Source organism: Bufo gargarizans, chromosome 2 (assembly GCF_014858855.1).
Source record: "Bufo gargarizans isolate SCDJY-AF-19 chromosome 2, ASM1485885v1, whole genome shotgun sequence".
Lineage (NCBI taxonomy): Eukaryota > Metazoa > Chordata > Amphibia > Anura > Bufonidae > Bufo > Bufo gargarizans.
The window spans coordinates 498,200,108-498,226,901 of record NC_058081.1 but is presented as its reverse complement, the minus strand read 5'-3'; the positions used below and the strand labels follow the sequence as shown (position 1 = coordinate 498,226,901).

Below are 26,794 nucleotides of genomic sequence, written 5' to 3'. Positions count from 1 at the left end.
ATCCTGTACTGATCCTGAGTTACATCCTGTATAATACTCCAGAGCTGTACTCACAATTCTGGTGGAGTCACAGTGTACATACATGACTTAGGCTACTTTCACACTTGCGCCAATCTGCATGCAAACTGAAAGCCTTTGTAGACGGATCCGGATCAGTCTCACAAATGCATTACAATACCGGATCCGTCTCTCCGCATGTCATCCGGAAAAACGGATCCATTATATTTTTTTCACATGCGCAGACCGGGAGGACGGATCCGGCACTAATACATTTCAATGTAAATTAATACCGGATCTGGCATTCCGGCAACTGATCTGGAATTTTGGACGGAGATAATACCGCAGCATGCTGCGGTATTTCCTCTGTCCAAAGCGCAGTTCAGTGACACACTCCGGGCGGTAAATGGCGCTTATGTGCGTCTTTCATTGTAATTTGTATTTCCTTCTAATCTTAGAGTGAAATATCCGAGTCCTGCTCACAGGGTGGGCACGGACTTTCCCCCATACTAGCAGGACGATCGACCATGCTGGGACTTGTAGCCCCACGGAGCCTTCAGCACATGTTTACTGGCGTTCACTAAGCGCTATGGACGACTCGTGCAGGACGGGAGGCCAGCTCTGGAGGCAGCCCCGAGCTGCAGCCTCCCGGACTGACCACTCCTTACAGCGCAGGGACACACACCAACACGACCCTGCAATACAAGTTTCCATTTTACCTGAATTTACCGCCAACGGCGCTGCCATCTTGGGACTGAACTTCCCAACCGGAACCCGCCTGCTCTCTTCAGGCTGCCTTCACGATTGCCTGTCCAGACAGCTCTCAAAAGAAAGACTATATCCTTCCCAAAACTAATCCCCGGCGGCCTTACTTGCACCAGACAGTCCGGGAATTATCCTGTGCACAGCGAAAATTCGATTATGAATTCTTATTTAGCCGTCTGTCAGAAAAGTTTGGAACGAAAGGGCTGCTGGGAGATGTAGTTTGCTTCGCGTTTAGTAGTTTGAGTCAGGAAGCGGAAGAACTACATTTCCCAGCGGCCACCGCTAGAGGGCCATCATGGGGCTGTTTTTAGCTACTCGTCTCCGTTCAAAGACTGGTAATGTGACAGGAGCCCATAGGATTCTGGGAGATGTAGTGTAAGTCGGCTATTATTGTGTTTAGTTAGGAAACGGGGAAAACTACGTGTCCCAGCAGCGATTCCCACATGTCCTAAAAAGGCAAAGCGCACTGGAAGTAAGTGTCTTCTCTGGTTTGTGTTACAGCATGAGGGCATTGAAATAAATTGTCTGTTGTAATAAAAGGGACTTTTTATTATAGTAAAAACGTTCACCGGACCTTGTGCAACGCTCGTCGGGATATGTAGTTCGTGCGCGGTAGAAGACGGGCTAGCCGTGTTTGATATGTGAGTATTGTCTGGGACACCTCTGGTAATGGGGTCGCATCTTGGTGATAGTACCCCTGACTGACAACTGCGCTGCAGTGTAACTACGAATGCACGGTATTCTTCAGAACCAGTTCCTGGCTGAAACTACAACTCCCGTCGTGCTCTGCGGTGCATGCTTCGGCCTCGTTTTTCGTTTCGGACACTTCGCGCATGCTCATGGCGCTCCCCCCTCCCTCAGCTGCCAGAACAGTATCCCCCCCCCCAATGTAAGATGGTGGCCGTCTGGTGGTGAAGATCCCCAGGACAGGAGCATCCAGGCCCCGGGTATTTCTAACGCTGTCTCGAAACCAAGCCGGTTATCCACGGATTGTATCCAGTGAGCTCCGACAAACTGCCAGAGAAGGAGGAGGAGCCGCCGGTCCGCCCCCCAGTGCCCGCCATTACCATCCCAGCACACAGAGTGAGCGGCCAGGGCGGTGCGAGGGTAAGGAGAGCAGGGGGATCCTGTCACAGGCCTCGGCCTCACTCACGTTATGTCCAGACCTGGGAGCGGCCTGCACACCTCTCTTCCGACCTGCCCTGGGGCCAGGCCTCACACACATCCTCCAGATCTCCTGCAGGCCTCACCCAGCTGTGCCCCACACACTACCAGCCTGCCCTCCTGTCAGACACAACCTCTGCTCCACCTCACTCCTGAATACACAGCCTCGCCCCCCTCACAAACATCTCAAAAGACTGCCACACAGAACCTCCCCTGGCGGACTGCGCCTTCCCGTCGTCCCCTCCTCCCCTGGCGGACTGCGCCTTCCCGTCGTCCCCTCCTCCCCTGGCGGACTGCGCCTTCCCGTCGTCCCCTCCTCCCCTGGCGGACTGCGCCTTCCCGTCGTCCCCTCCTCCCTGGCGGACTGCGCCTTCCCGTCGTCCCCTCCTCCCCTGGCGGACTGCGCCTTCCCGACGTCCCCTTCCCATCCCCTTTGGCGGACTGCGCCTTCCCGACGCCCCCTTCCCTTCCCCTTTGGCGGACTGCGCCTTCCCGACGCCCCCTTCCCATCCCCTTTGGCGGACTGCGCCTTCCCGACGCCCCCTTCCCATCCCCTTTGGCGGACTGCGCCTTCCCGACGCCCCCTTCCCATCCCCTTTGGCGGACTGCGCCTTCCCGACGCCACCTTCCCATCCCCTTTGGCGGACTGCGCCTTCCCGACGCCACCTTCCCATCCCCTTTGGCGGACTGCGCCTTCCCGACGCCACCTTCCCATCCCCTTTGGCGGACTGCGCCTTCCCGACGCCACCTTCCCATCCCCTTTGGCGGACTGCGCCTTCCCGACGCCACCTTCCCATCCCCTTTGGCGGACTGCGCCTTCCCGACGCCACCTTCCCATCCCCTTTGGCGGACTGCGCCTTCCCGACGCCACCTTCCCATCCCCTTTGGCGGACTGCGCCTTCCCGACGCCACCTTCCCATCCCCTTTGGCGGACTGCGCCTTCCCGACGCCACCTTCCCATCCCCTTTGGCGGACTGCGCCTTCCCGACGCCACCTTCCCATCCCCTTTGGCGGACTGCGCCTTCCCGACGCCACCTTCCCATCCCCTTTGGCGGACTGCGCCTTCCCGACGCCACCTTCCCATCCCCTTTGGCGGACTGCGCCTTCCCGACGCCACCTTCCCATCCCCTTTGGCGGACTGCGCCTTCCCGACGCCACCTTCCCATCCCCTTTGGCGGACTGCGCCTTCCCGACGCCACCTTCCCATCCCCTTTGGCGGACTGCGCCTTCCCGACGCCACCTTCCCATCCCCTTTGGCGGACTGCGCCTTCCCGACGCCACCTTCCCATCCCCTTTGGCGGACTGCGCCTTCCCGACGCCCCCTTCCCATCCCCTTTGGCGGACTGCGCCTTCCCGACGCCCCCTTCCCATCCCCTTTGGCGGACTGCGCCTTCCCGACGCCACCTTCCCATCCCCTCTGGCGGACTGCGCCTTCCCCTCGTCCCCTTCTCCCAAACATGGTCTCCAAAGCAACTCTATCACTAACAGCCTCCTACATGGATGGCCCCAGCTTTCAATGACCTCCTCCTAGACACATCCCCAGCATTGCCAGCCTTGATTCCCACTGGCCTCATCCTTCTCTTTCCCAACTTTCACTTCCTCCTGAGATTCACCCCTGGTTATGTCTCCCCCCACCATCTTAGGTGCAGCCCCCATATGTACTACCCTTGGCTGAGGAATAGACTGTGATGATGAGCGCTTGTTCCTGAATCCCATGATGGCTTTCTAACGGGAAAGCTGTCCTCTGCTTATAGAGTGAATGACATCATGGTTGTAGTCATCTGTTGGGAGTCATCGTCCAGCCCTGGCCGATGGTTGCCTCCTCACTTGCTCTGTTTCTAGTCACACCTTGACCTACCTTGACCTGAGGTGGCCTCACACAGTATGCATTGTATTTCATGTTATGTGCAGACTAGAACTCCTTACACAAGCAGCGGCTATGTACATGATAGGAGTAGTCCCCTTGATCTAGATGTTGTCTTTCCTTGGTACATTGGATTCTTGTAGTTTGGATCTTCATTCCTTGCTGGGCTTGTGTTTGTGCACAGCAGCCAGTCTGAGGAAGCAGATCTGCAGCTATGACTGAGCCTGTCCTAGGGCAGGCGACCATCCCGCAGTCTGTCCATAGGACATAGGTGCTCACAGGTGGAAGTCTTGGTTCAGAGTCTGTACCAGTCCGTATTGCCTGTCCTGTCACACGGGCTCCTGGAGTCTAGAGCTACAGCAGTGTCGCCCCTTAAAGGGATTTTGTGGTTTAATATTGATGACCTATCCTCAGAATAGCTTGTCAATATCAATTTTTTGGGGGTCCAGCACTCCCACCAATCAGCTGTTTGAAGAGGCCTCCAAGCAGCTTACAACGCACAGCGCCATCTGTGGTACAGTGTCGGTACTTGGTATTGCAGCTCAGCCCCCATCACTCTAATGGGACTGAGCAGCGTGAGCCACGTAACCAATAAACGTGTCTTCAGTGGCCTAGGAAGAATTTGCAGCGCCCCCTTCCTTTAACAGCTGATTGGTTTCAGCGTAACGTGGTGGTGTTCCTCTGCAATTGCTTCTACAAATGTGAATGAATGGGCAGCCGGGTGCTCCCTCTAACAACGGACACTGTCCGTCAGTGCCGACGGTTTAGTCATACATTTCCAATAGGAATAACCCAGTGCAGAGTAAAGCAACGCTCAAAGCCTCTGACAAGACATAAAACGACAGAACGCGACCCTTTCCCCTCCTGGACCTTTGCCAGGTCATGTGACCTTCGTTTTCTGGGGTTTTATGGAAGAAGCCATCGGGGCGGTCCTCACGTGACCGCGCACTTCTTCGTGTAGACTACATTTCCTAGTCTCCCTGTTCATGTGTGAGGATGGCGTGTCCTGCGCATGTTCCCGCGGATAAGACTGAGAATGGTATAAAACAATGAAGCCTCATTCACATGTCAGTGATGAATCCGTGATGGGGTCTGTGTGTCCTTTTTTTTTTTTTTTTTTTTTTTTTCTCGCTGTCCGTGTGCCATCCGTGTTTCACGGACGCTGAGCAGCTGAATATTTTTTTTCAAAGCATCTCTTTCTAATGATCTGCACGGATCATCCTTGATGGATCTGTGAACTTGGACAAAATAGAGCATGCACGTGGTAAAACAAATGATGTGTGCGCTCTCCGTGGAACACGGAATGAGGCTTTGCCCGAGTCATGCCGATCCCTGCAGTTCTCAGTCACTCAGGAATAGTTGGCCTGTCACAGGGGTGACCCTTCTCGGCCAGTGTTAGGCCCCTTTCACCTGCGCGGGTGCAGTGCGTAACGTGAACGCATAGAACCCGCACTGATTCTGTGTACATGAGCGTTTTTTTTCCCCCATGCATCAGTGAAAACGCAGCATGTTCTATAGTCTGCGTTTTTCATGCAGCCATGGCCCCATAGAAGTGAATGGGGCTTCAGTGAGAAAGGCATTGCATCCAGAAGCAAGTGCGGGTGCGATGCGTTTTTCACTGATGGTTGCTAAGAGATGTTGTTTGTAAAACATTCAGTTTTTTTTTTTATTTTTTATTATCACGCGCGTGAAAAACGCACTGCACTCGTGCAGAAAAAAATTAACGCAAACGTAGACAAACCTAATCCGTATCGCTCGTGTGAAAGGGGCCTTAGGGTTCATGCGCCTGGCTGTAGGTTCGGTCTGCATCGGATCCACTTTTATTATGGATCGGATGCAGACCCATTAGTTTCAATGGTGCTGTGAATCAGAAAAGAGACAACATGACTTGTTATAGACGGTTTTACAGACAAGCACATGGCACTTCTAGATGATTTGGAATAAATACATTAGATGGACAGCCCCTTTAAGGGCTTGATCGGTGTATTCCACATAAGGTTCACATCTGATCACTTTATTGGATACATTCTTTTATTTGATTTTTCTGCCGCATTAACCCTATTGCTCCCTGTTATCAGCCCTTTAAGACTGACGGACAGGAGACGGTCTGATCTTGTATCGCTTCCCGCACTGTTCAGCTTTGGGTTAGTGGCCCTTTAACCCTTCCTCCTCCATACACCCTACCCCTGATCCTTGCTCTCCTCCTTGCTCCGTCTATTTTTGGGAAGTCCATGGTGACACATTATTGCAGACATGCTGCTTTCCAATCCGAGCCCTCAGCCACCTCCTCGGCTCACACGCTTACAGATCCTTGTGCCGCTTGGATAATAACCTTTTGTGCATCCAACCGCGTTGTACGAAAGCAAGTTTATTCAGTCTAGGCACCCGGAAAACGTAGCGCTCCGCACTTGTGCTTCCCTTCCTTCTGTGAGTTTCCTGAATGGCAAATCTGTCGGGTGGTGTAGTAATGCAGGACTCTGACAGTTTTCACCCAGCTTTCCTGGAGTCCTGCATGACTTGGTGACTAGGCAGAGCTGACTCCTGTGAGAAGTGGTCGCAGCAGATTTTGCTGGTTGCTGTGCATCAGAGTTTGGAAATCACTGTGCCACTCTAGTGTCACATTGGCACTACCCTGCTGTGACTGTCTTTTATAGGCAGCATGTTTGGCCCTTTACTGACAAACCTGATGGGGATCCCGGCAGCAGGACCCGGCGATTGGTCATCGATGTAATGTCCTTGTGGATGCCTTTATTCATTTACTGGCTAACAGTAAGGGTCCGTCAAAGTGGGCCCGAGAGCAGTCTATGCTCTGCCACTGACAACAGCTTGTAGTCAGCAGTCCGTCCACTCCAGCCATGTGCCTTCTGCTGTGTTCACAACGTCTGAAGCATTTCTTTACTGTATATTAGGGAATGACTATTGTATGAATCTTCATCTTAGAAATATGTGAGACATATCGCACCATTAGTCATAAAGGAGACAAGCAGACGGATTCTGCCGCAGTACTGGCGCCAAGGGTGGCTGCCAGTTGTATCCTGCTCAGTGCAGCCTGAAAGATGCCACCTAAACGTCCAAAGACTTTAACCTGTAATCCGCTCCATAGCAGCCAAACCACAGCACAAGAGACTGAGAGGGGGACAGCGGACACTGTGCCCGCTGCTTAAAGGGGTTTACTGAGACTTTAGAACTGTTCATCGGCATCTGATCAGTGGGGTTCCAACACCCATGACCCCTGCCGATCATGGGTATATGTGTTACGCCAGGAGTTTGTAAACCTCTGGGGGGCACAGGCATGAGAAGCAATGTGCTCTCCTGCCCGTACTCCATGCGTTGCTGCGGCCACATTCATAAATTTTACACTCTGTACTGAGTGTTAAGAGAATGGAGCACTTTAGGGAAGGAAAAGACTGCGAAAAATGCTAAATTGATTATAGAAGTGTATTAGAAGTTTTTTAGGGCATTAGGGACATCATATTAAAATTTGATGCAAAGGTTTAATTACTCTTTAAGGCCTGTGAGCGCCGCACAGCGTTGTACACTGTATAGCGGCTGTGCTTGATATCGCATCTCGGCCCTATTCACTTCTATGGGGCTGAGCTGCGCCTAGGCCATGTGACTGATGAATGTGACTTCACATAGCCTAGAGAAAGCGGACTATGCCGTGGTGCTACTGCCAGCACCACTCACTGCCCTCCAAAGCAGCTGATCAGAGGGTCCTGGGTGTCGGACCTCTACCGTTCAGATACTGATGACCTCTCCTGAAGATAGGTCATCAGTATTAAAGTCTTGGAAAACCCCTTTAACATGGCTGTCGATGGTGGATGGAGACCAGCTTCCTGTACTGTACTGGTGCTAAAACTGGTCTGTTACTCTCCACATTTATCAGAATATATGTCTAAGCATCATGGGAGGTCGCTGCTATATCCTCCAGTCCACCATGATGTACATGGAAGAGGCAGGCAACTTGTTACTTCTCCTGCTCTACAGCACCATATAGATTTGCCTAGGGTTACCTTATGAATAATTGCTATGGCAGGCTGCGGAGTTCATATCCTGGTAAGATGTCACCATCTGTACTTCCTGGTAAATTCAGAGTTTTGTCCGTTCCCCGTCGTTTATCTAGATAATAGATAAGTGTGTTTGTTGCAGAAGCGACTGACTCATCTGTTTAGAGGTAGTAGCCCTGATGTGACACCACGTCCTGCTAGTCACAAGACCGGTTCAGTAGGAGGAATTTCATCGGTACTGCCCACAGCAACCAGGCAGCGCTGGCATGGGCCACCTGGTAAACTCAGCTGCCATCTAGTAGAGGACAGGGAGGGATGTTTGGGTAGGAAGGCTGACCTTGTGGTCATGATGGCCACGTTTGACTGCTTCATGAAAGTCTTGCTCATGGTGCATGCTGCTCTTCTGCCTGGTTCTTACCCTGAAGACCAAGGACTACTCCCAAAGCATCACTGAGCTCCCTCTCTGGTTCACGGCTTGAGATTATTATGGAATGGGGGGGGGGGGGAGCTGTGACTGAGACGCAGAGTACTCAACCTGTAGCATCTACAGGCACTTCATTATAGTTGGCTAATACGTAACAAGGGAGATTAATAATAAAGGTTATGTACAGCGCCGGCCCCAGGGGTGGAGAGGGGTTGAGGATGACAACTATGGCTGACGAGCTGTGGGAAAAAGTGAGCCCAGGACATTGCCTACAGAGGCCTCTATTTCTAGCATGGCTGACCAGTGGAAATCAAAATCGGTCCAACTTACTGATAAGCAGAAGTTTGGCATGTCTCATGGGTGCTGCTTAAAGGGGTTATCCCATGAATAATAGAACAAATGAAAATCGGACATCATGTAGTGCATGGCATCTCTTTCAAGAAAGCTAGAACCAGCCCAGGGTCCAGAGACTACTCCAATTCTTTGCTCCAATTGCTCTGCTAGATTCTCTGGCAGCTCTAGGGATGTCCTTTCTGCTGCAGCTGGTTGCAGTTGAAGGATGGAATTCAACATCTATGCGTCCACCTCAGTGAGGTGGACAGGGAGATTGGAAAAATAAACAGCAGGTGGCGCTGCACAGATACATTTTATTGAATAACTCCGCTATACAACATGTTTAACCTCTTCAGGACCCTGCCATTTTTCACCTTAAGGGGCAGGCCATTTTTTGCAAATCTGACCGGTGTCACTTTAAAACGCTTTAACTTATCCAGGCCATTCTCAAATTGTTTTCTCGTCACATATTGTACTTTGACAGTGGTAAATTTGAGTCAAAATATTTCATTTTTATTTATAAAAAAAATTTACTAAAAATTTCGAAACATTTGCAGTTTTCAAAATTTCAATTTCTCTGCTTTTAAAACAAAATGGCGATACCTCCTAAAATAGTTATTAGTTTACATTTCCCATATGTCTACTTCATGGTTGGATCATTTTGTAAATTACATTTTCTTTTTTTGGGATGTTAGAAGGTTTAGAAGCAAATCTTAAAATGTTTCAGAAAATTTCCAAAACCGCCCAAAAATTGCCCAATTTTAGAAACTACACCCCTCAAGGTATTCAAAACCTATTTTACAAACTTTAACCCTTTTAGGTGTTCCACAAGAATTAAAGGAAAACGTAGATGAAATTTCAGAATTTCACTTTTATGGCAGATTTTCCATTTTTTCCAGTAACAAAGCAAGGGTTAACAGCCAAACAAAACTCAATATTTATTGCCCTGATTCTGTAGTTTACAGAAACACCACATATGTGGTCGTGAACTGCTGTATGGGCACACGACAAGGCGCAGAAGGAAATGAACACCATATGGTTTTTGGAAGGCAGATTTCACTGGGATAATTTTAAGTTGCCATGTCACATTTGAAAACCCCCTGATGAACCCCTAGAGTAGAAACGCCAAAAAAGTTAGCCTATTTTGGAAACTACAGGATGTGACAGTTTTGTTGGTACTATTTTACGGTACATATGATTTTTGTTTGCTCTATATTACACTTTTTGTGAGGCAAGGTAACAAATAGCTGTTTTGGCACTTCTTAGGTCATGTTCTATTTTTATAGAGCCAGTTGTTACAGACACCATAATATCAAATATGACTACTTTTTTTGTTTCAGTTTTAGATAATAAAGCATTTTTGAAAAAAATGTTTATATTTTTATTTTGTGTCTCCATATTCTGAAAGCCATAGTTTATTTTTATTTTTTGGTTGACTGTCTTATGTAGGGGCTAATCTTTTCGGTATGAAATGATGGTTTGATTGGTACTATTTTAGGGTGCATATGACTTTTTGATCGCTTGGTATTACACTTTTTGTGTTGGCTTTTTTGAGACAGGGTTTTTTTTTTGTTTACCGGTCATGTAATACCTTTATACAGCAGGTTGTTACGGACACTGCGATACCTAATATTTATACTTTTTTTATTTTATTTTTTTTTTTATGTACGTTTTACACTAACAGTATTTGTGAAACTAAAAAAATCATGTTTGTATCTCCATATTCTGAGAGCCATATTTTTTATTTTTTTTATTTTTTTTTGCCCGATTGTTTTACGTAGGGTCTACTTTTTTGTGGGATGAGATGCCTGTTTAATGGGTACTGTTTTGGGAGGCATACACCTTTTTGATCGCTTTGTGTTGCACTTTTTGTGATGTAAGGTGACAAAAAAATGATTGTTTTAGCACAGTTTTTATTTAATTATTTTTCTACCATGTTCAGGTGAAGGGGTGGATCATGTGATTGTGTGTGACATGCTGTTCTTGTAAGCGCCTATAGAAGGCATCGGGCTCGCCTTCTCTGCCATCGGGTCCCTGCCACTTCCCCGATGGCGAAGTGGAGGGCACCCGTATCCTCCCTGAACCCTCTGCATGCCATGGACAGTTTTGACCGCGGCAAAAAAGGGGTTAACACACCGGCATCAGTGTTTTCACCGATGCCGGCGTATGCAGCAGGGGCCCGGCTGTCCGTGACTGCCAGGTCTGTGCCGCTGAAGGGGTGCAGCTCCTGCACCTGCCTGATCAGCCCGCCGTACATGTAACGTGCGGGTACTTAAAGGGTTAATTACATGCCATTTCAAAAGGATTCAGATCCAGGTGCTGGTTTGAAGACAGTAGAATATTTTTCGAGGAGCAACTCCATTAAAAGGGCAACATGGAAGTGATAACGAGTCCTCATATTACAGGTCCACGTACTGGCTCTTTAACGATACGTCTTCCACCAGTAACCAGCTGCTTTTCAGTTTGGAGAAGCCGGACCCTCGTTGATGAGCTGATGGTGGGGGGGGGGGGGGGCGGTTCTCGTTAAGGCTTGTCTCCATGAGCATTTCCCCTCTAATAGAAAGGAATATTTTGCATTTGAGCCGTCGGTACAAAGCTCCTGTCAGCAGGTACAACCTCACTGCCACTATGGAGTGCCCATAAGTGGATCTGATTGGCACAGAGGGTTTTCTTTTACGGCTACGCTCCAGAAACCTGTGTTGTATTTTCTCCGCTCCTTTCATTCCCTCCTGATTTGCTTTGCCAGCAGAGTAATGGTAATAACTGCACCTCCCGAGTCACCCTCTTGGTACCAGTTTTATACCTGTTTAGTTATGTGCCTTTTTTTGCACAATCAAACAGCGGGTACAGCATCTACCCCCTGACATTATGTTTCTGGGAGATTTGGGTGTCAAATCTTGCTGCAGTTACAACTTGCCCAACTCTTCTAAAAGGCAAATCTAGTCCTTATCCCCTTACATGACTAACTGGTTGGAATGCCGCTCTTGTAAGTGCTGCAGCCAGTCACTGGTCTCAGTGGTGACATGCTGTTCTTGTAAGCACTGACGCCAGTCACTGGACTCAGTGGTGACATGCTGCTCTTGTAAGCGCTGCAGCCAGTCACTGGTCTCGGTGGTGACATGCTGTTCTTGTAAGCGCTGCAGCCAGTCACTGGTCTCGGTGGGGACATGCTGCTCTTGTAAGCGCTGCAGCCAGTCACTGGTCTCGGTGGGGACATGCTGCTCTTGTAAGCGCTGCAGCCAGTCACTGGTCTCAGGTGGGGACATGCTGCTCTTGCACACATAACTGCTTTCCCAGGCTCCTGAATGGCTTATGTTGCGACATGCACTGTGTTGCATCATGTAACGTACTGAGGATGTCTGGGTGCCACCTTTTCTGGCAGGCACCCTATTGTTATGCTGATGTCCCACTGCAGTCTGGGTCAGTGATCCCGGTGACATTTTTACAGCCTGTCCAGTCACAGCTATTGACTTGTCTGCATTCCAGTTCCCCGGATGACTGTGAACAGGCTTTCCCTCCACTCATCACATTCCTTTCCATGTGTTTGGGGTCCTGCTTGTGTTTTGAAGGGGTTGTCCAAATTTAGATGGAAGATTCCTAAAGTAAATTCCTCAGTTTCCTTACTCCAGCATCTGAAGGTACTGCATTCTCAAATATTCTGGATGATGTGACTTGTAAGACCTTTCAGGAAGGACCACACATGATATTTGGATAGTTTTAACACTTAAAGGGGTATTCTGGTTTTAAAAAGTTAGCCCCACATGAAAACAGCGGCCTTGTGAAGCCCCCTTGACATAGACTGAGTGGCTGGTCAGAAATGCGCGCCGCCGCTCCTTTTGATTTCTATGGGAGTGCAGGAGTTAGCTAAGTGCGGCACTCTATCTCCGGTGCTCCCAAAGAGCACCGGAACTCTGAGGGAGGGAGTGGAGGCCCCTGTTCTCCTGATCGGTGTTGTCCCACTGGTAGGACCCCCACCAATCTGATACTTATCCCCTATACTGTATATGGGGGATAACTTGGTATGACTGGAATACCCCTTTAAGCTCTCGCCTATAGTCCCCTTGAGAAGTGAAAGTTGTGCCCCGTTTGCACTAGCAACAAAGACCGTTTTTCATAAACCTGCCCTGTCTGGAGCTCAGGGAAGGATGGTGTAGTCATTGGGCCTCCATCGATCAGACTAGTGCCCACCATGATTGTGGGTTCTTTAGTGTATGTGTTTGGAGCCCCCTGTGGCTTCTTATGTCAGCATGGTGGGTGATGATGACTAGAGATGTAATTTGAAGCTATCGCTTTGTGTCAGGTTGTTATCTTTATAGTGCAACGTTTTGTCTGGTGGGGGTCTGAGACCCCCTGCTAATCTCTAGAAGGAGGAGAGAGAAGTGCGCTATAGGATGTCTGTATGTCCAACTTGATTCAGTCTCCTGCAGCTCACTCTGTGAGCACTTCTCTCTCCTCGTTCTAGCAATCAATGGGGATCTTGACACGCCCACCAATCTAAACGTGATATGTCACTATGACATATGAAAAGTTGTGCCAAGCCGACTATACACAGTACATATGTCATCCAAACTTGGCAACCGTCCCCATGCACAAGAATCCAACTGCTATAATACTGTTCCATATAGACAAGATTGGGACTAATATTATAATACTCCGCCTATGTACAAGAATAAATCTCTAACCGCCAGAGGTCACGCTACATTTTTTGGTAGAGTAAAAATACTCCCCTTTTTAAGAAGGAGTACAAAATACAACACCAGATGGCTGTTTTGTCTTTTCTTTTGTGGCCAGATTTTATTAAAAAAAGTTTTCATTCAGCGTCGCCATGTGAGGGCTTGCTGTTTGCGGAGTGTATTGTATTTTGGATCCTTATCACATAAATTTTATTATATTTTTTAGATAGTAATGGGATAACAGTTCTGCCATTGCTTTTTGCACTTTAAATGGGGTGTTCTCCTTTTGGCATAACTAGTGCTACTGTTCGGTGGGTTATTACTATATGCATATAGTTTTGTGTGTGTTCAGTATATTTTCCCCATTTTTTTATTTTTATTTTTTTATTCGTAGGGCGGTATAAATAATGTTATCGTTATTATATGGGTCCCTGGAAATAAAAAAAATAAAAAAAAAAAATATATATATATATATATATATATATATATATATATATATATATATATATACAGTACAGACCAAAAGTTTGGACACACCTTCTCATTCAAAGAGTTTTCTTTATTTTCATGACTATGAAAATTGTAGATTCACACTGAAGGCATCAAAACTATGAATTAACACATGTGGAATTATCTACATAACAAAAAAGTGTGAAACAACTGAAAATGTCATATTCTAGGTTCTTCAAAGTAGCCACCTTTTGCTTTGATTACTGCTTTGCACACTCTTGGCATTCTCTTGATGAGCTTCAAGAGGTAGTCACCTGAAATGGTCTTCCAACAGTCTTGAAGGAGTTCCCAGAGATGCTTAGCACTTGTTGGCCCTTTTGCCTTCACTCTGCGGTCCAGCTCACCCCAAACCATCTCGATTGGGTTCAGGTCCGGTGACTGTGGAGGCCAGGTCATCTGGCGCAGCACCCCATCACTCTCCTTCATGGTCAAATAGCCCTTACACAGCCTGGAGGTGTGTTTGGGGTCATTGTCCTGTTGAAAAATAAATGATGGTCCAACTAAACGCAAACAGGATGGAATAGCATGCCGCTGCAAGATGCTGTGGAGGCCGTGCTGGTTCAGTATGCCTTCAATTTTGAATAAACCCCCAACAGTGTCACGAGCAAAGCACCCCCACACCATCACACCTCCTCCTCCATGCTTCATGGTGGGAACCAGGCATGTAGAGTCCATCCGTTCAGCTTTTCTGCATCGCACAAAGACACGGTGGTTGGAACCAAAGATCTCAAATTTAGACTCATCAGACCAAAGCACAGATTTCCACTGGTCTAATGTCCATTCCTTGTGTTCTTTAGCCCAAACAAGTCTCTTCTGCTTGTTGCCTGTCCTTAGCAGTGGTTTCCTAGCAGATATTCTACCATAAAAGGCCACAGTCTCCTCTTACCAGTTGTTCTAGAGATGTGTCTGCTGCTAGAACTCTGTGTGGCATTGACCTGGTCTCTAATCTGAGCTGCTGTTAACCTGCGATTTCTGAGGCTGGTGACTCGGATGAACTTATCCTCCGCAGCAGAGGTGACTCTTGGTCTTCCTTTCCTGGGCCAGTTTCTTTGTAGCGCTTGATGGTTTTTGTGACTGCACTTGGGGACACTTTCAAAGTTTTCCCAATTTTTAGGACTGACTGACCTTCATTTCTTAAAGTAATGATGGCCACACGTTTTTCTTTACTAAGCTGCTTTTTTTCTTGCCATAATACAAATTCTAACAGTCTATTCAGTAGGACTATCAGCTGTGTATCCACCTGACTTCTCTACAACGCAACTGATGGTCTCAACCCCATTTATAAGGCAAGAAATCCCACCTATTAAACCTGACAGTGCACACCTGTGAAGTGAAAACCATTTCAGGTGACTACCTCTTGAAGCTCATCGAGAGAATGCCAAGAGTGTGCAAAGCAGTAATCGAAGCAAAAGGTGGCTACTTTGAAGAACCTAGAATATGACATATTTTCAGTTGTTTCACACTTTTTTGTTATGTATATCATTCCACATGTGTTAATTCATAGTTTTGATGCCTTCAGTGTGAGTCTACAATTTTCATAGTCATATGTGTGTTTTTTTTTGTTTTTTTTTTACCTATTTATTTACTTTATTTTTTACCAATTAATTACAGTCCATTACTATACCAGTGACAGTCCGTCTATTCAACTGTGTCTGTGGTGCAGTAATGTCGGGCCCCCATCTGTCATGCCACCACATTGGCACCCGCAGCTGAGTTAGGCTACTTTCACACTAGCGTTCGTCGGTCCGCTCGTGAGCTCCGTTTGAAGGGGCTCACGAGCGGACCCGAACGCTTCCGTCCAGCCCTGATGCAGTCTGAATGGATGCGGATCCGCTCAGACTGCATCAGTCTGGCGGCGTTCAGCCTCCGCTCCGCTCGCCTCCGCAGCTTGCAGCGTTCGGGTGTCCGCCTGGCCGTGCGGAGGCGTGCAGATCCGTCCAGACTTACAATGTAAGTCAATGGGGACGGATCCGTTTGAAGATGCCACAATATGGCTCAATCTTCAAGCGGATCCGTCCCCCATTGACTTTACATTGAAAGTCTGGACGGATCCGTCCGAGGCTATTTTCCGTCCGAGGCTATTAGCTTTTATATGCTAATATAATGCAGACGGATCCGTTCTGAACGGAGCCTCCGTCTGCATTATTATGATCGGATCCGTTCAGAACGGATCCGATCGAACGCTAGTGTGAAAGTAGCCTTAGCAGGGTGCCGATGTCGCTCTGCCTAGATGCTGCAGTCACTATTGACCGCGTTATCTAAGGAGTTAAGCTGACCGGCATTGGAGCTCTCCCCCCCCAGCAGTACTGGGATCCCGCGCTGATCTGTATCGGCGCAGCCAGTGAACCCTGTCCAGTTCCAGCTTCCCATGCAAGGTTTAATGGCGCAGGCGGCAGGGACTGAACAGACTAGAAAAGCTGCACAAATCCAGTGTTCCATCTGTACGGGTATCTGGAATGTTTGGCGGTATTTATGTAGAAGGATAGAAGTACTATAAAGCCCCCTCCCACACATCTCCTTCACCTTTGCCTCTTTTCACAATTGGTGATGAGCGAATCCTCAGTGGTTTGTATCTGGCATGTCTGTATTTCCCAATGCAGTGTTCCCAGACTATAATCGTGGGTGTCCGTCTTGATTTAACCCTTCCCCACCAATTTGGACTTATCATTGAAATCTCTGCCATTAATACGCCTCTGGGTATCTCTGTGAGCCAGCTCTGTGAAAAGACCCATTCTGTGCCTAACAAGTGTCCTCCAGTGTAGGATTGGTTGCTATGACTTCAGGCCTGAATCTGTGTCACATTAACCATTGCAGGCTTGTAGACAGATCAGTAGTAACTGGACTTGTATGTATATATTTTTTCTTTTCGACTGGCTTTCTCAATTACTCGGATGACTTCAGCAAGTGGCAATTATCATGTAAAGAAAGTTAATACAAGGCTGTTACTAATGTATTGTGATTGTCGATATTACTTCCTTTGCTGGCTGGATTAATTTTTCCATCACATTATACACTGCTTGTATTCATGGTTATGACCACCCTGCAATTCATCAGTGGTGGTCGTGCTTGCGCACTATAGTAAAAAGCGCCAGCCCCTCTGGTGGCTTGGACCGTGGGAGGGCAGATATGCTGGTGCTTTTTCCTAAAGTGTGCAAGCACGACCACCACTGATGAATTGCAGGGTGGTCATAACCATGAATGCAAGCAGTGTATAATGTAATGGAAAAATGAATCCATCCAGCGAAGGAAGCAATATGGACAATCGCAATACATTAGTAAGTGCCTGGTATTAACTTTCTCTACATTAGAAATGCTATTTGCTGAAGTGAGACAACCCCTTTAACGAAATGTCTTCAAGAAACGAATACAAGTCAAGTTGTTCTGACCTATTACTGCTATACCATGACCTGGATGAATAAGATATTTCACAGAGACACTGCTGGCTTATAGATGCTGGCCAAAGAAGGTGAGAGGACATGTTCAGGCGGCAGGCATAGCACACTTTCCGTGGACCTTTTTGGGGTACATGTAGATATTGGAGTATTAAAATTTGCTGAAAACAGGTTGCATGGTAATGGCTCCCCCACTTCATTTGTGGTGCGAGTTTTTCACCGAATCACGTCTTTGACACCTCCTCTCCAAACACCTCATTAAAAAGATGTTGACACTGTACCTCCTTCTTCTGGTTGTCCTACCTTAGGCTTCTTTCACACTGGCATTTCTGGGTTCCGCTTGTGAGATCCGTTTCAGGGCTCTCACAAGCTGCCCAAAACCGATCAGTTCAGCCCCAATGCATTCTGAATGGATAAGGATCCGTTCAAAATGCATCAATTTGGCTGCGTTTGGTCTCCGTTGAGTTTTTTTAGACTGTCACTAAAACCAGCTGACTATGCAGAGCCAAACAGATCCGTCCTGACTTACAATGTAAGTCAATGGGGACGGATCCGTTTATCACTGACCTTCAATGTAAGTCAAGACTGATCAGTTACGTGCAGATACTAGACGGATCCGCACAAAACTCAAGTGTGAAAGTAGTTAGCTTTTAGGAAAAAAATATATGTACCCCGAGATCCCCTCTTAGGTGTTGGGGACCAGTGGCTGTTAGAAGTCTATTATGTCTACTTTCTAAGATGCAAAAATAATGAGGGGGTTCTTCACCTAAATTTCTTTTTTGAAAAATCTGATTACTACGGAAAGTAGCACGTGTGTATTTAGCCTTTCTCTGCTTTTAGTTGAGCCGGAATCTGTGACCTGAATAGACTGTGACAGACTGGTTTCTGGAGGCAGTGATACGGGGCCACGCTTTATGGCAGCCCGTGTTATTCATGAGATTTTTTAGCTGTAGAATACAGGCTGAAATGCTACGTCTACGAAGTTTTATAACGTGCAATAAGGACAGGTGTTTATCACCAGGTGGTTGAGCACTTTTCGAGGATATCAGCTGAGCTCATAAATGTGCTCAATTGGAGAACAGAAAAATGACAGATTACTGAAGTGCGGTATATAAAACATCGCTCGCAAAACCGCTGTAGGATTGTGTGATGATTCAAGGGTGTCCTTCCTTGTGGCAAGAATGCATACAATTCCATGAGCGCGATTCATGGGCTGCGGGCCCACAAAGTCAAAATTACAAGCATAAACCTCTCCAGGGCTAAACATTTGGATTGTAGTTAGATACCACAGTTTTATGGTCGCCTGATGGTCTTGACAGGGAACTAAGGTTGCTAAACCTTCAACACTGCCGGTATCTAGATTTGCTGGTGCTCACGGATCCATATTGGACATGGACAAGTGCTACAGTACTAATCTTAAACCTTGGTTGGGCGCTATAGTTGGACTATGTACAGAATGGTACACATCATCGCAGCTTCACCACGTGAAGACCACCCACCGTATATAAACAGTTGGCGGTTTTGATTCTTAGAGAACCATTGTCAACCACTGCTGAGGGAGGTTTTTCACAGTTTCTGTATATTTCGCTCTCCCATACACCCAGATCAATAACCTCATTAATCACGTCACTGCTCACTGGTGTGAACGAATAACATGAGTTCTGCAATGTTTTTTTGGGAACAGATTAAAAATATCTGAGCTGGCATAGATTGGTCCTTTAATTTATAGTGGGTTCTGGAGTAAATTTGAGTAAATCTGCTGATTCTTGGAAGGTCACTCCCTCCTCCAGTCTTTGGTCATCACTAAGATCTTTCTCTTCATCATATGCAGTTGCCCTCTCTTTTTCTATTTGTCATCAGTATATCTAAAACACTCAACTTTTATTTCAGTCAGCAGAGTTAGGCTCCATTTCCACGTCCGTATAATGGGTCCACATCCTTTCCGCAAATTGCAAAACGGGTGCGGACCCATTCATTCTCTACGGGGACGGAATGGATGTGGAGAGTACACTAGGTGCTCTCTGCATTTCCGGAGCGCACCCCCGATCTTCTGGTCCGCGGCTCCGTAAAAAAATAGAACATGTCCTATTCTTGTTCGCAATTGCAGACAAAAATAGGCAGTTCTGTAGGGGTGCCAACCAGGTGTATTGCGGATCCGCAATGCACTACGGACGTCTGAATGGAGCCTAAAAGGGAAAAGGATGATAACAATTGGAGCCAAGTACTGGTTTTACTTCTCAATTTAACTAATGGAATCTGCAAAGACATAGTGGAGAAGTAGGTGAAGAGTGGCACGCCACCCGCCCCCCAATCCACTGCTAGATAGATGCAATGATGAGAGTAGGTTGCGCTACTTGCTCTAATTCCTTTCATCCCTTTTACTTTGTATATTGTAATAAAAGTTGAATTTTAGATATACTGATGATAAATGGAAAATTAGCAATTCGTAGTCAGAAGTCTAATTGTTAAAACCTGCTATGCACATACACGTACATTTGTCAGTCCTGTGGTGCTGAGGGTGGAGATGACGAGGGGAGTTGCCCCTATGTTTACGGGTTGATTGGAGTCCGATATGGGGCAGCCTGTTACACAATAAGATTGGGTCAAAATCGATGTCGTCTTGCGTTCATCTTCAGTGTCAGGTTGTATTCAAGGTAAAACTGTCAGGGGTTATGTTTGCGGGACTTCGCGAAGCAAAAACTTTGGCTCATTGGAGCCAATACATTCTAATACTGTATGGAGCTCCCGCTCCGTAAAGTATTGGAGCTAAGTTTTATGCGAATCTACTTCGGATGTTTCATCCGAAGTAGATTCGCTCATCCCTACTAATGACCTATCCCCTGGCTAGGTCATCAGTATCTGATCAGGGGGGTGGGTTTCACACCGGGACCCCTGCCGATCCTCCACAGGATAGGATATCAGTAAAAAATGTAATCTCGGAGAACCCTTTTAAAGAGGAACTCTCACCGCTCCCGAGATGCCTGTTTTAATAGCTTCATGCATTCCCCGTGTAATAACAATTCTGGAGCATCTATTCTTATGTCTGTATGTTGTGCCATTCCTTTATTATTTCAACTAGAAGCTATGAATGAATTGCTAGCAGTCTGCAGTAACGGTACAGAGGGCGGTAACAAGTTGGATAGAGATTGGATAAAGTGAGTCTGTGCAGGTGTCCGTTCCCCCCTCCCCAAACTGGTTACCTCCCCTCTGTACTCTTACTGCAGACTGCTAGCAATTATTCATAGCTTCTAGTAGAAATTAAAAAGGAATGGCACATCATAGAGACATAAGAATAGATGCTCCAGAATTATTATTACATGGGGAATGCATGAAGCTATTAAAACCGGCATCGGGAGCGGTGAAAGCTGGGTTAGATGAGACTTCCTGTATTGGTAATGTGTTGTAAGTTTACTGCTACTATGACAGGAAGATGTTATCTGAAAAGTAATTCTCATGATAATAGTAGGTGCAGAGTTGGGATGGCAGTTTAACAGCTCTATATTGTTTTCTTGGTAGGACTCTATAAAGATACCTACAGAAGATCTTTGCACTTATCAGTTGTAATTGAGTCACTCGACCCCCCCCCCCCCCCCCCTTTTCCCTTTCTGGTCACAGTGATGGTCTGAAAGTCAAGCTAGAATGTTTGCCATGCTAAAAGTTGAAGTAAACAGAAAGTTAGAGAGATAAAACAACATTAGTAGAATTTCCTAAAACTTTTTCTTTGAAGGCAACCAGAAACCCTGGTATTCAAAAAGGTGTTTTTTGTATTTATTTTTTTCCATATTACGTGAAGCGCAGCCTTCTCCTGGTAGTCTTGGCTAATGTTTCTCCATGTCTCCTTTCTCTTTCAGATTGCTGCATCATCACAGATTTTAATTTCACTAAATTATCCTCAGTCTGGAAAATATATCTTTTTGGTTTTGTTTTGGTTTTCTTCTCCCTTTTTGGGATCCAAGAAAGATGTCCCGCAGCCCCGATGTGAAGGAAGACCCTGTGGAGTGCCCCCTTTGCATGGAGCCTTTGGAAATTGATGACATCAATTTTTTTCCTTGCACATGTGGATATCAAATTTGCCGCTTCTGTTGGCACCGTATACGCACAGACGAGAACGGGCTCTGTCCCGCATGCCGAAAGGTTAGAGTTCAAGACTTTCTTGCTTGGTAATCTGTGTGGATTATATATTTTCTTAATACTGGTTTTGACATTCTTTGGGTATTAAATTAAAAATCTGTAGGGATCTGTCTACTGGGACCACCACCGATCTGGAGAAAAAGTTGCCTTATCACCCAGTTGCTTGAAGTGATGGTCACACATTATGTAGCGATTCGGTGCAGTCTGAGATGTGGATTAAGGGCCGTTATGCACAGGCTGCGGATGAGCCCACTTATTACGAGCGCTTGGTCCTATTAATTGCTCCATGTGAATGTGTCACTGATCACCTGACTAATGAGGTCTCCTCTTTCATGCCGCACAAAAGTTAGTGCTTATTTGGCAGCACATTGGCACTGCAAGAAAACTGAACACTTGATGTCCGGTTATCCCACATGCTACAGAAGATTGCCAGGGGTTTCTGCAGCAGGATACCCCGAGATCAGCGTCTTGTCAGGGGACTGTTCTAACAAGAAGTATTGTTTAAAGTGGATGGCACCTTGAAGGGGTTGTCTGAGGTTTTGTTACTGTTGGCCTATATTCAGGATAGATCTGAACGATGGGGGTCTGACTTCAGGAACTCCATCTCATCAGCTGTTTGGAGAGGTTTAACAAGCACCACGCCGTAAATTGTATAGCGGCTGTGCTTGGTATTGCAACCCATTCCTGTTCACTTGGGTAGGACTTAGCTGCATATAGCCCGTGTAACCGACGAACATGTCACTGACCTAAGAAGAGCCTGCAGCATTCACTGGAGCACTGCGGTCTCTTCAAACAGCTGATCAGTGGGGGAGTCGGGACGCAGACCCCCTCCAATTAGATACTGAGGACAACCCCCTTAAAGAGGACTTTTCATCTGTTTAACCCTAGTCTAATTAGGGTCCTGCCTTATAGGGCAGCCCCCACTGATGTCATCGCATTTCCCCTCCAAAAGACCGCTATAACCAAGTCGGCAAATTAGAATATAAGGCGCCGAAATCAACAGCGGACGAACGGGGGGGCTTTGAAAAAATAAATGATGACATCAGTGGGGCCCCCCTATAAGGTAGGACCCTAATTAGACTAGGGCTAAACAAATTAAAGGTTCTCTTTAAGGGGCTATCCACTTTGGACATCTGCATCTGTGACGGAACACAAAAAATAAACCTGACGGCTGAGCCTTAGTGAGTAGGGATGTCTAAGCTTGTACTGTTTCTTCCACAGCCATATCCAGAAGACCCCGCTGTCTACAAACCTCTCTCCCAGGAAGAACTGCAGAGGATAAAGAATGAAAAGAAGCAAAAACAGAACGAACGCAAACAGAAAATATCAGAAAACCGCAAACATTTGGCCAGTGTACGCGTGGTGCAGAAAAACTTAGTCTTTGTAGTGGGCCTTTCACAACGCCTCGCAGACCCCGAGGTGAGTGTCAGGATTATCCGTATACATGCAAAAAGGATTATTCTTCCAGCGACTTTCTGTAAAATTGTGGGTTACCAATAGCCGTCGGGGGACCTCTGGTTCCCTATATGTGGTAGTGAGGCATCAGTTCTCATGCTACTTTTCCCCATCCATAGGGAAAGAGGTTTGTCGGAAGTCACAGTAGTCTGACATTTTACGGCAATGGAGCACCATGTACTGATACCGCGTGCTGATCGTTTTCATCCTTTCATACGTTGCTTTATCAGTCTGCTGTTTATGGACCTTTTAGATTTTATTCATATTTAGACTTTATCAAACAAAGGGAACCTTTTGGGAAATGAAAGCCTTATGTAGATCCCTGTTCTTGCTTGGGATCATATGTTCTCATCAGGCTTTTTCGATGTTCACATGTTGAGTAACGCCCTGCCCTCTCCGTTTTGTTCGGGGCGTTCCTTAACACATGAACAACTAAACAGCCTGAGTATTCATGTGCCTGATGGCTGGCCCCAGAAGCCATTATTATAATCTCTACTAGATTGGTCTGCTTTCTCTAAGAATTTTCTATTGTGCCTTGGACAGAGGGAAAGGAGCAAAGTGACATGATTTCTTTCCAACCGCAGGTTTTAAAACGGCCAGAATATTTTGGGAAGTTTGGTAAAATACATAAAGTTGTCATCAACAACAGCACATCCTATGCAGGCTCACAGGTTGGTATTTCTCGTTTTCTTCTAAACTATTTAATTTGAGCTTTTGCTTTTGGAAAAGCTGGGTGGCCACCGACATGGCTGCAATCACAGGTCCCCAAGTTCCTTGATATATTTAGAAACGCTAAAATCCATTTGCCTCATCTGTTCCCTTTTCAAAATGCCTAAAAATAAGATAATTTTTTTATTTTATGCACTTATATAGCGCTACTATATTCCGCAGCGCTTTACAGACATTAGCATCCAACTGTCCCCAACGGGGCTCACAATCTAAGGTCCCTATCAGTATGTCTTCAGAGTGTGGGAGGAAACCAGAGGAAACCCACTCAAACACGGGGAGAACATACAAACTCCATGCAGATGTTGTCCATGGTCGGATTTGAACCTAGGACCCCAGCACTGCCTATCGACAACCTTTCTCCCAAATTCCTGGGACATACAGATTCGTGAACTTTCAGCTGCCATTTTTCCACAGATTTTATATATATATTTTTTTTCTCTGCAATTTCTGCCATCAGCAGAGTCATTTTTTTTATTTTTTTTTCATGACTTTACTTGACCTTGGATTGTAGATCTTGTTATTTTTGACTGACCAAAAGCATTAAAGGGCTTGTCCCCAGGTTGTGTGCGGTATTGCAGCTCGTCTCCATCCACTTCAGTAGTAGAACTGCCACAACCTATGGACAGACTACTGCCCTGTTGCTAGAAAAAGCAGCCATATCTAATCCCCTTCAAACATGCCATCGGCCATTCATGACATTGAGAGACAAAGCAGGTTTTCCAAAGTCATCTGCCTCGCTTTCTCTGGCCCATTCCAAAGCAAATAAATTGGTACTTACCTGCCATTTGCATCAGTGTTTGATCGGTGAGGGTCCGCCTAATGGGAGCCACAGCACCGTCAACTTTTACAAAGCGCTTGGTCAGAATTGTTAGTATTTGAGGATGAAAGCCAAGTGAGCCTTTGCTATTTAAAGGTGTTTTACGTAGGATAGGTCATCAATATCTAATTGGTAGGGGTCTGACTCCTGCCCCCCCCCCCCATGGTCAGCTCATTGAAAGGGCTTCAAAATGTATTGAGCTGTACTTGGTAAACAATGGAGGAGGGATGCAAAGCTCAAGTGCTGGAGCCCCTTCGGTCATCCAGCTGATCAGCGGGGGTCTGTCATGAGACCATCAATATAAAAATCCTTGAAAAATCCTTTAATGGGGTTTTCCCTTGTTGTAAAGCGATAGCATATTGCTGTGCCCCATTTGCTTTTTTTCCAGCACCACAGCTAGGTCCAGGAGCACAGGCGTGTTCTTACTTTGTCCACAGGTTTGCTGTATATCTAGAGCCAGAATTAGAAATGCATAGGCGAATTGCAGATAATGGAGTTTAGTGCACATGAACTTTTTATGCCTTTTCCTAGAGATTTTAAAGGAAAATGTAGTAACTTCATAAATGCAGATGAGAAGCTTCAGCTGGATGTCAGACAGTTTACATGCTTCACTTTACTTGGTTTATTAATCTATAGAGTTGGTGAGAGTTTCTCTTTTGTGTCTTTTTCAGGGTCCAAGTGCCAGTGCATATGTCACATACATCCGGTCAGAAGATGCACTTCGAGCTATACAGTGTGTCAACAATGTGGTAGTAGATGGGAGAACGCTTAAGGTAACCATCAGGCATTCAGTAACCCTATAGAACCTGTCTAGCTAAAGGCTTGAAGTGGGTGTCTAGCCTTTTAAATTCTAAGTAGATCTGATGTTCTGTGCTAATATATATCTGTCTGTTCTTTACGTGCGACCAAAGGACTAGACTGTCCGGGAAGGTTTTATGGTCTCGGCTCTCTAGCACATACCGTTCCTGAGATATTCCCAAAAAATGACCTGCATTAGCCAATACAAGCCTGCAAGTCTTTCTCTTTATATCCCAACTGCCATACACGGTCACATGTCCCTTATCAGCCAATAGAAGCTCACAGGCCCTTTTATTTTTTTTTTTTTTTTTTTAAGGAGACGGGGAACACTGGGGGTCACTGCTGTAGAGGTCACTGTTATGGGGGATACTGTCTAGCTTTTAAAGAAACACAAACAATAAAGGAAATTCATGAAGTATACCCGTCCGTCTGAAAAATGCATTGAAATACCGGATCCATCTCTCCGGTGTCATCCATAAAAACGGATCCAGTATATATATTTTTTGCATTTTTAAAGGTCTGCGCAGACTAGAAAGCCAGATCCGTTTTGCCAGAACACTTAATGCCGGATCCGGTATTCCGGCAAGTAATCAGTATTTCTCGCCCAGTTTCCTTGGGGGACACAGAAGACCTTGGGTATAGCTCATCTCCATAGGAGGCGTGACACTAAGTGAAGACTGTTAAGCCCCTCCTCCACAGCTATACCCTCAGCCTGGAGAGAGAGGCTGCCAGTTTTTGCTTAGTGTCCAAGGAGGCAAGACACTCCCTGCTCTGCAGGGCTCTTTTCTCCTTGTTTAAATTTTTGATTTTTACTTTTTTCTTTTCTTTTTGTTCCAGAACATCAGGGACAACAGAGACGCACTAGACCTCTCTGTTTCTCCCGGGGTTGAGCTGCGCCAGTGCCGGTCATCCGCACTGCTGCCTCCCCCACAGAAGGCAAGGTGGACCAGGGCAGCCCAGCTCCCCTGCATCCCGCCAGCGCAAGGGTCGCCCGCACGCCAAGTCCCTCTTCCAGCGTCCTGCCACTACGGTGCCAGTAGCTGAAGGGGCGACCCTGCTGGAGTGGACCGAGGGTGAAGACGGCTGTGGTAAGAGAGTGGCTTCTCCAGCCCTACGTCCCCCACCCCCCACCCAATGGTCTCCTGCGTGCCTGAGGGGTGGCCCCCCCCCCCCCCCATACTGGGCCTCTGGACCCCCCCCCATACTGGGCCTCTGGACCCCCCCCCCCCCCATACTGGGCCTCTGGACCCCCCCCCCCCATACTGGGCCTCTGGACCCCCCCCCCATACTGGGCCTCTGGACCCTTCCCCTGCTGGACCTAAGCTGGTCCCTGGGGTGCCGCAGTGCGGCAATCTGCTCCCTGCCTTTTTTTCCTGGCCTTCATAGGACCAGGATACGGCGATGCAGCTAGTGGCTGTCGGCCGTCGCCTGCTATTGGGCCTTACCGGAGTGTGCAGGACGCTGCAGTGGAGTAAGGCCTCGCCTCCGGCCAGCACTGATATTCCGGTGCGGCCGGGCGCCGCGAAAATTAGGCTCCGCGGCCAGCAAGCCGCCATACCGGCCCCTGTCTCGTCCGGCGGCGGGGTGGGCTCCCGCGGCCGGCAAACGTCATTCCGGCCCCTGTCTCGTCCGGCGGCGGGGTGGGCTCCCGCGGCCGGAAAACGCCATTCCGGGTCTCGTCCGTCGGCGGGGTGGGCTCCCGCGGCCGGAAAACGCCATTCCAGGTCCCTGTCTC

At 47.2% G+C, this 26,794-nt stretch overlaps 2 protein-coding genes across 13 annotated transcripts in view; one reads left to right on the top strand and one right to left on the bottom strand.

Moving 5' to 3' along the window:
* NUP205 (nucleoporin 205) overlaps positions 1-793 on the bottom strand; it is a 73,613-nt gene extending 72,820 nt beyond the window's left edge. For all 3 annotated transcript variants that reach the window (XM_044281228.1, XM_044281230.1, XM_044281231.1), the window contains exon 1: positions 717-793. In XM_044281228.1, coding sequence (XP_044137163.1) covers positions 717-744 — 28 coding nt within the window. In that variant the 5' untranslated portion in view covers positions 745-793. The remainder of the gene's footprint in view (positions 1-716) is intronic.
* A 363-nt stretch (positions 794-1,156) lies between these two features.
* The window catches only part of CNOT4 (CCR4-NOT transcription complex subunit 4), an 87,461-nt gene continuing 61,823 nt past the window's right edge, over positions 1,157-26,794 (top strand). For 8 of the 10 annotated variants that reach the window (XM_044281227.1, XM_044281225.1, XM_044281221.1 and 5 more), the window contains exons 1-5: positions 1,628-1,869; positions 20,981-21,263; positions 22,482-22,679; positions 23,300-23,386; positions 24,933-25,034. In XM_044281227.1, the coding sequence (XP_044137162.1) occupies positions 21,090-21,263; positions 22,482-22,679; positions 23,300-23,386; positions 24,933-25,034 (561 nt within the window). In that variant the 5' untranslated portion in view covers positions 1,628-1,869; positions 20,981-21,089. Of the gene's footprint in view, positions 1,235-1,318; positions 1,404-1,627; positions 1,870-20,980; positions 21,264-22,481; positions 22,680-23,299; positions 23,387-24,932; positions 25,035-26,794 lie in introns of those variants that run through there. The other 2 variants (XM_044281219.1, XM_044281220.1) reach the window with 2 other exon arrangements.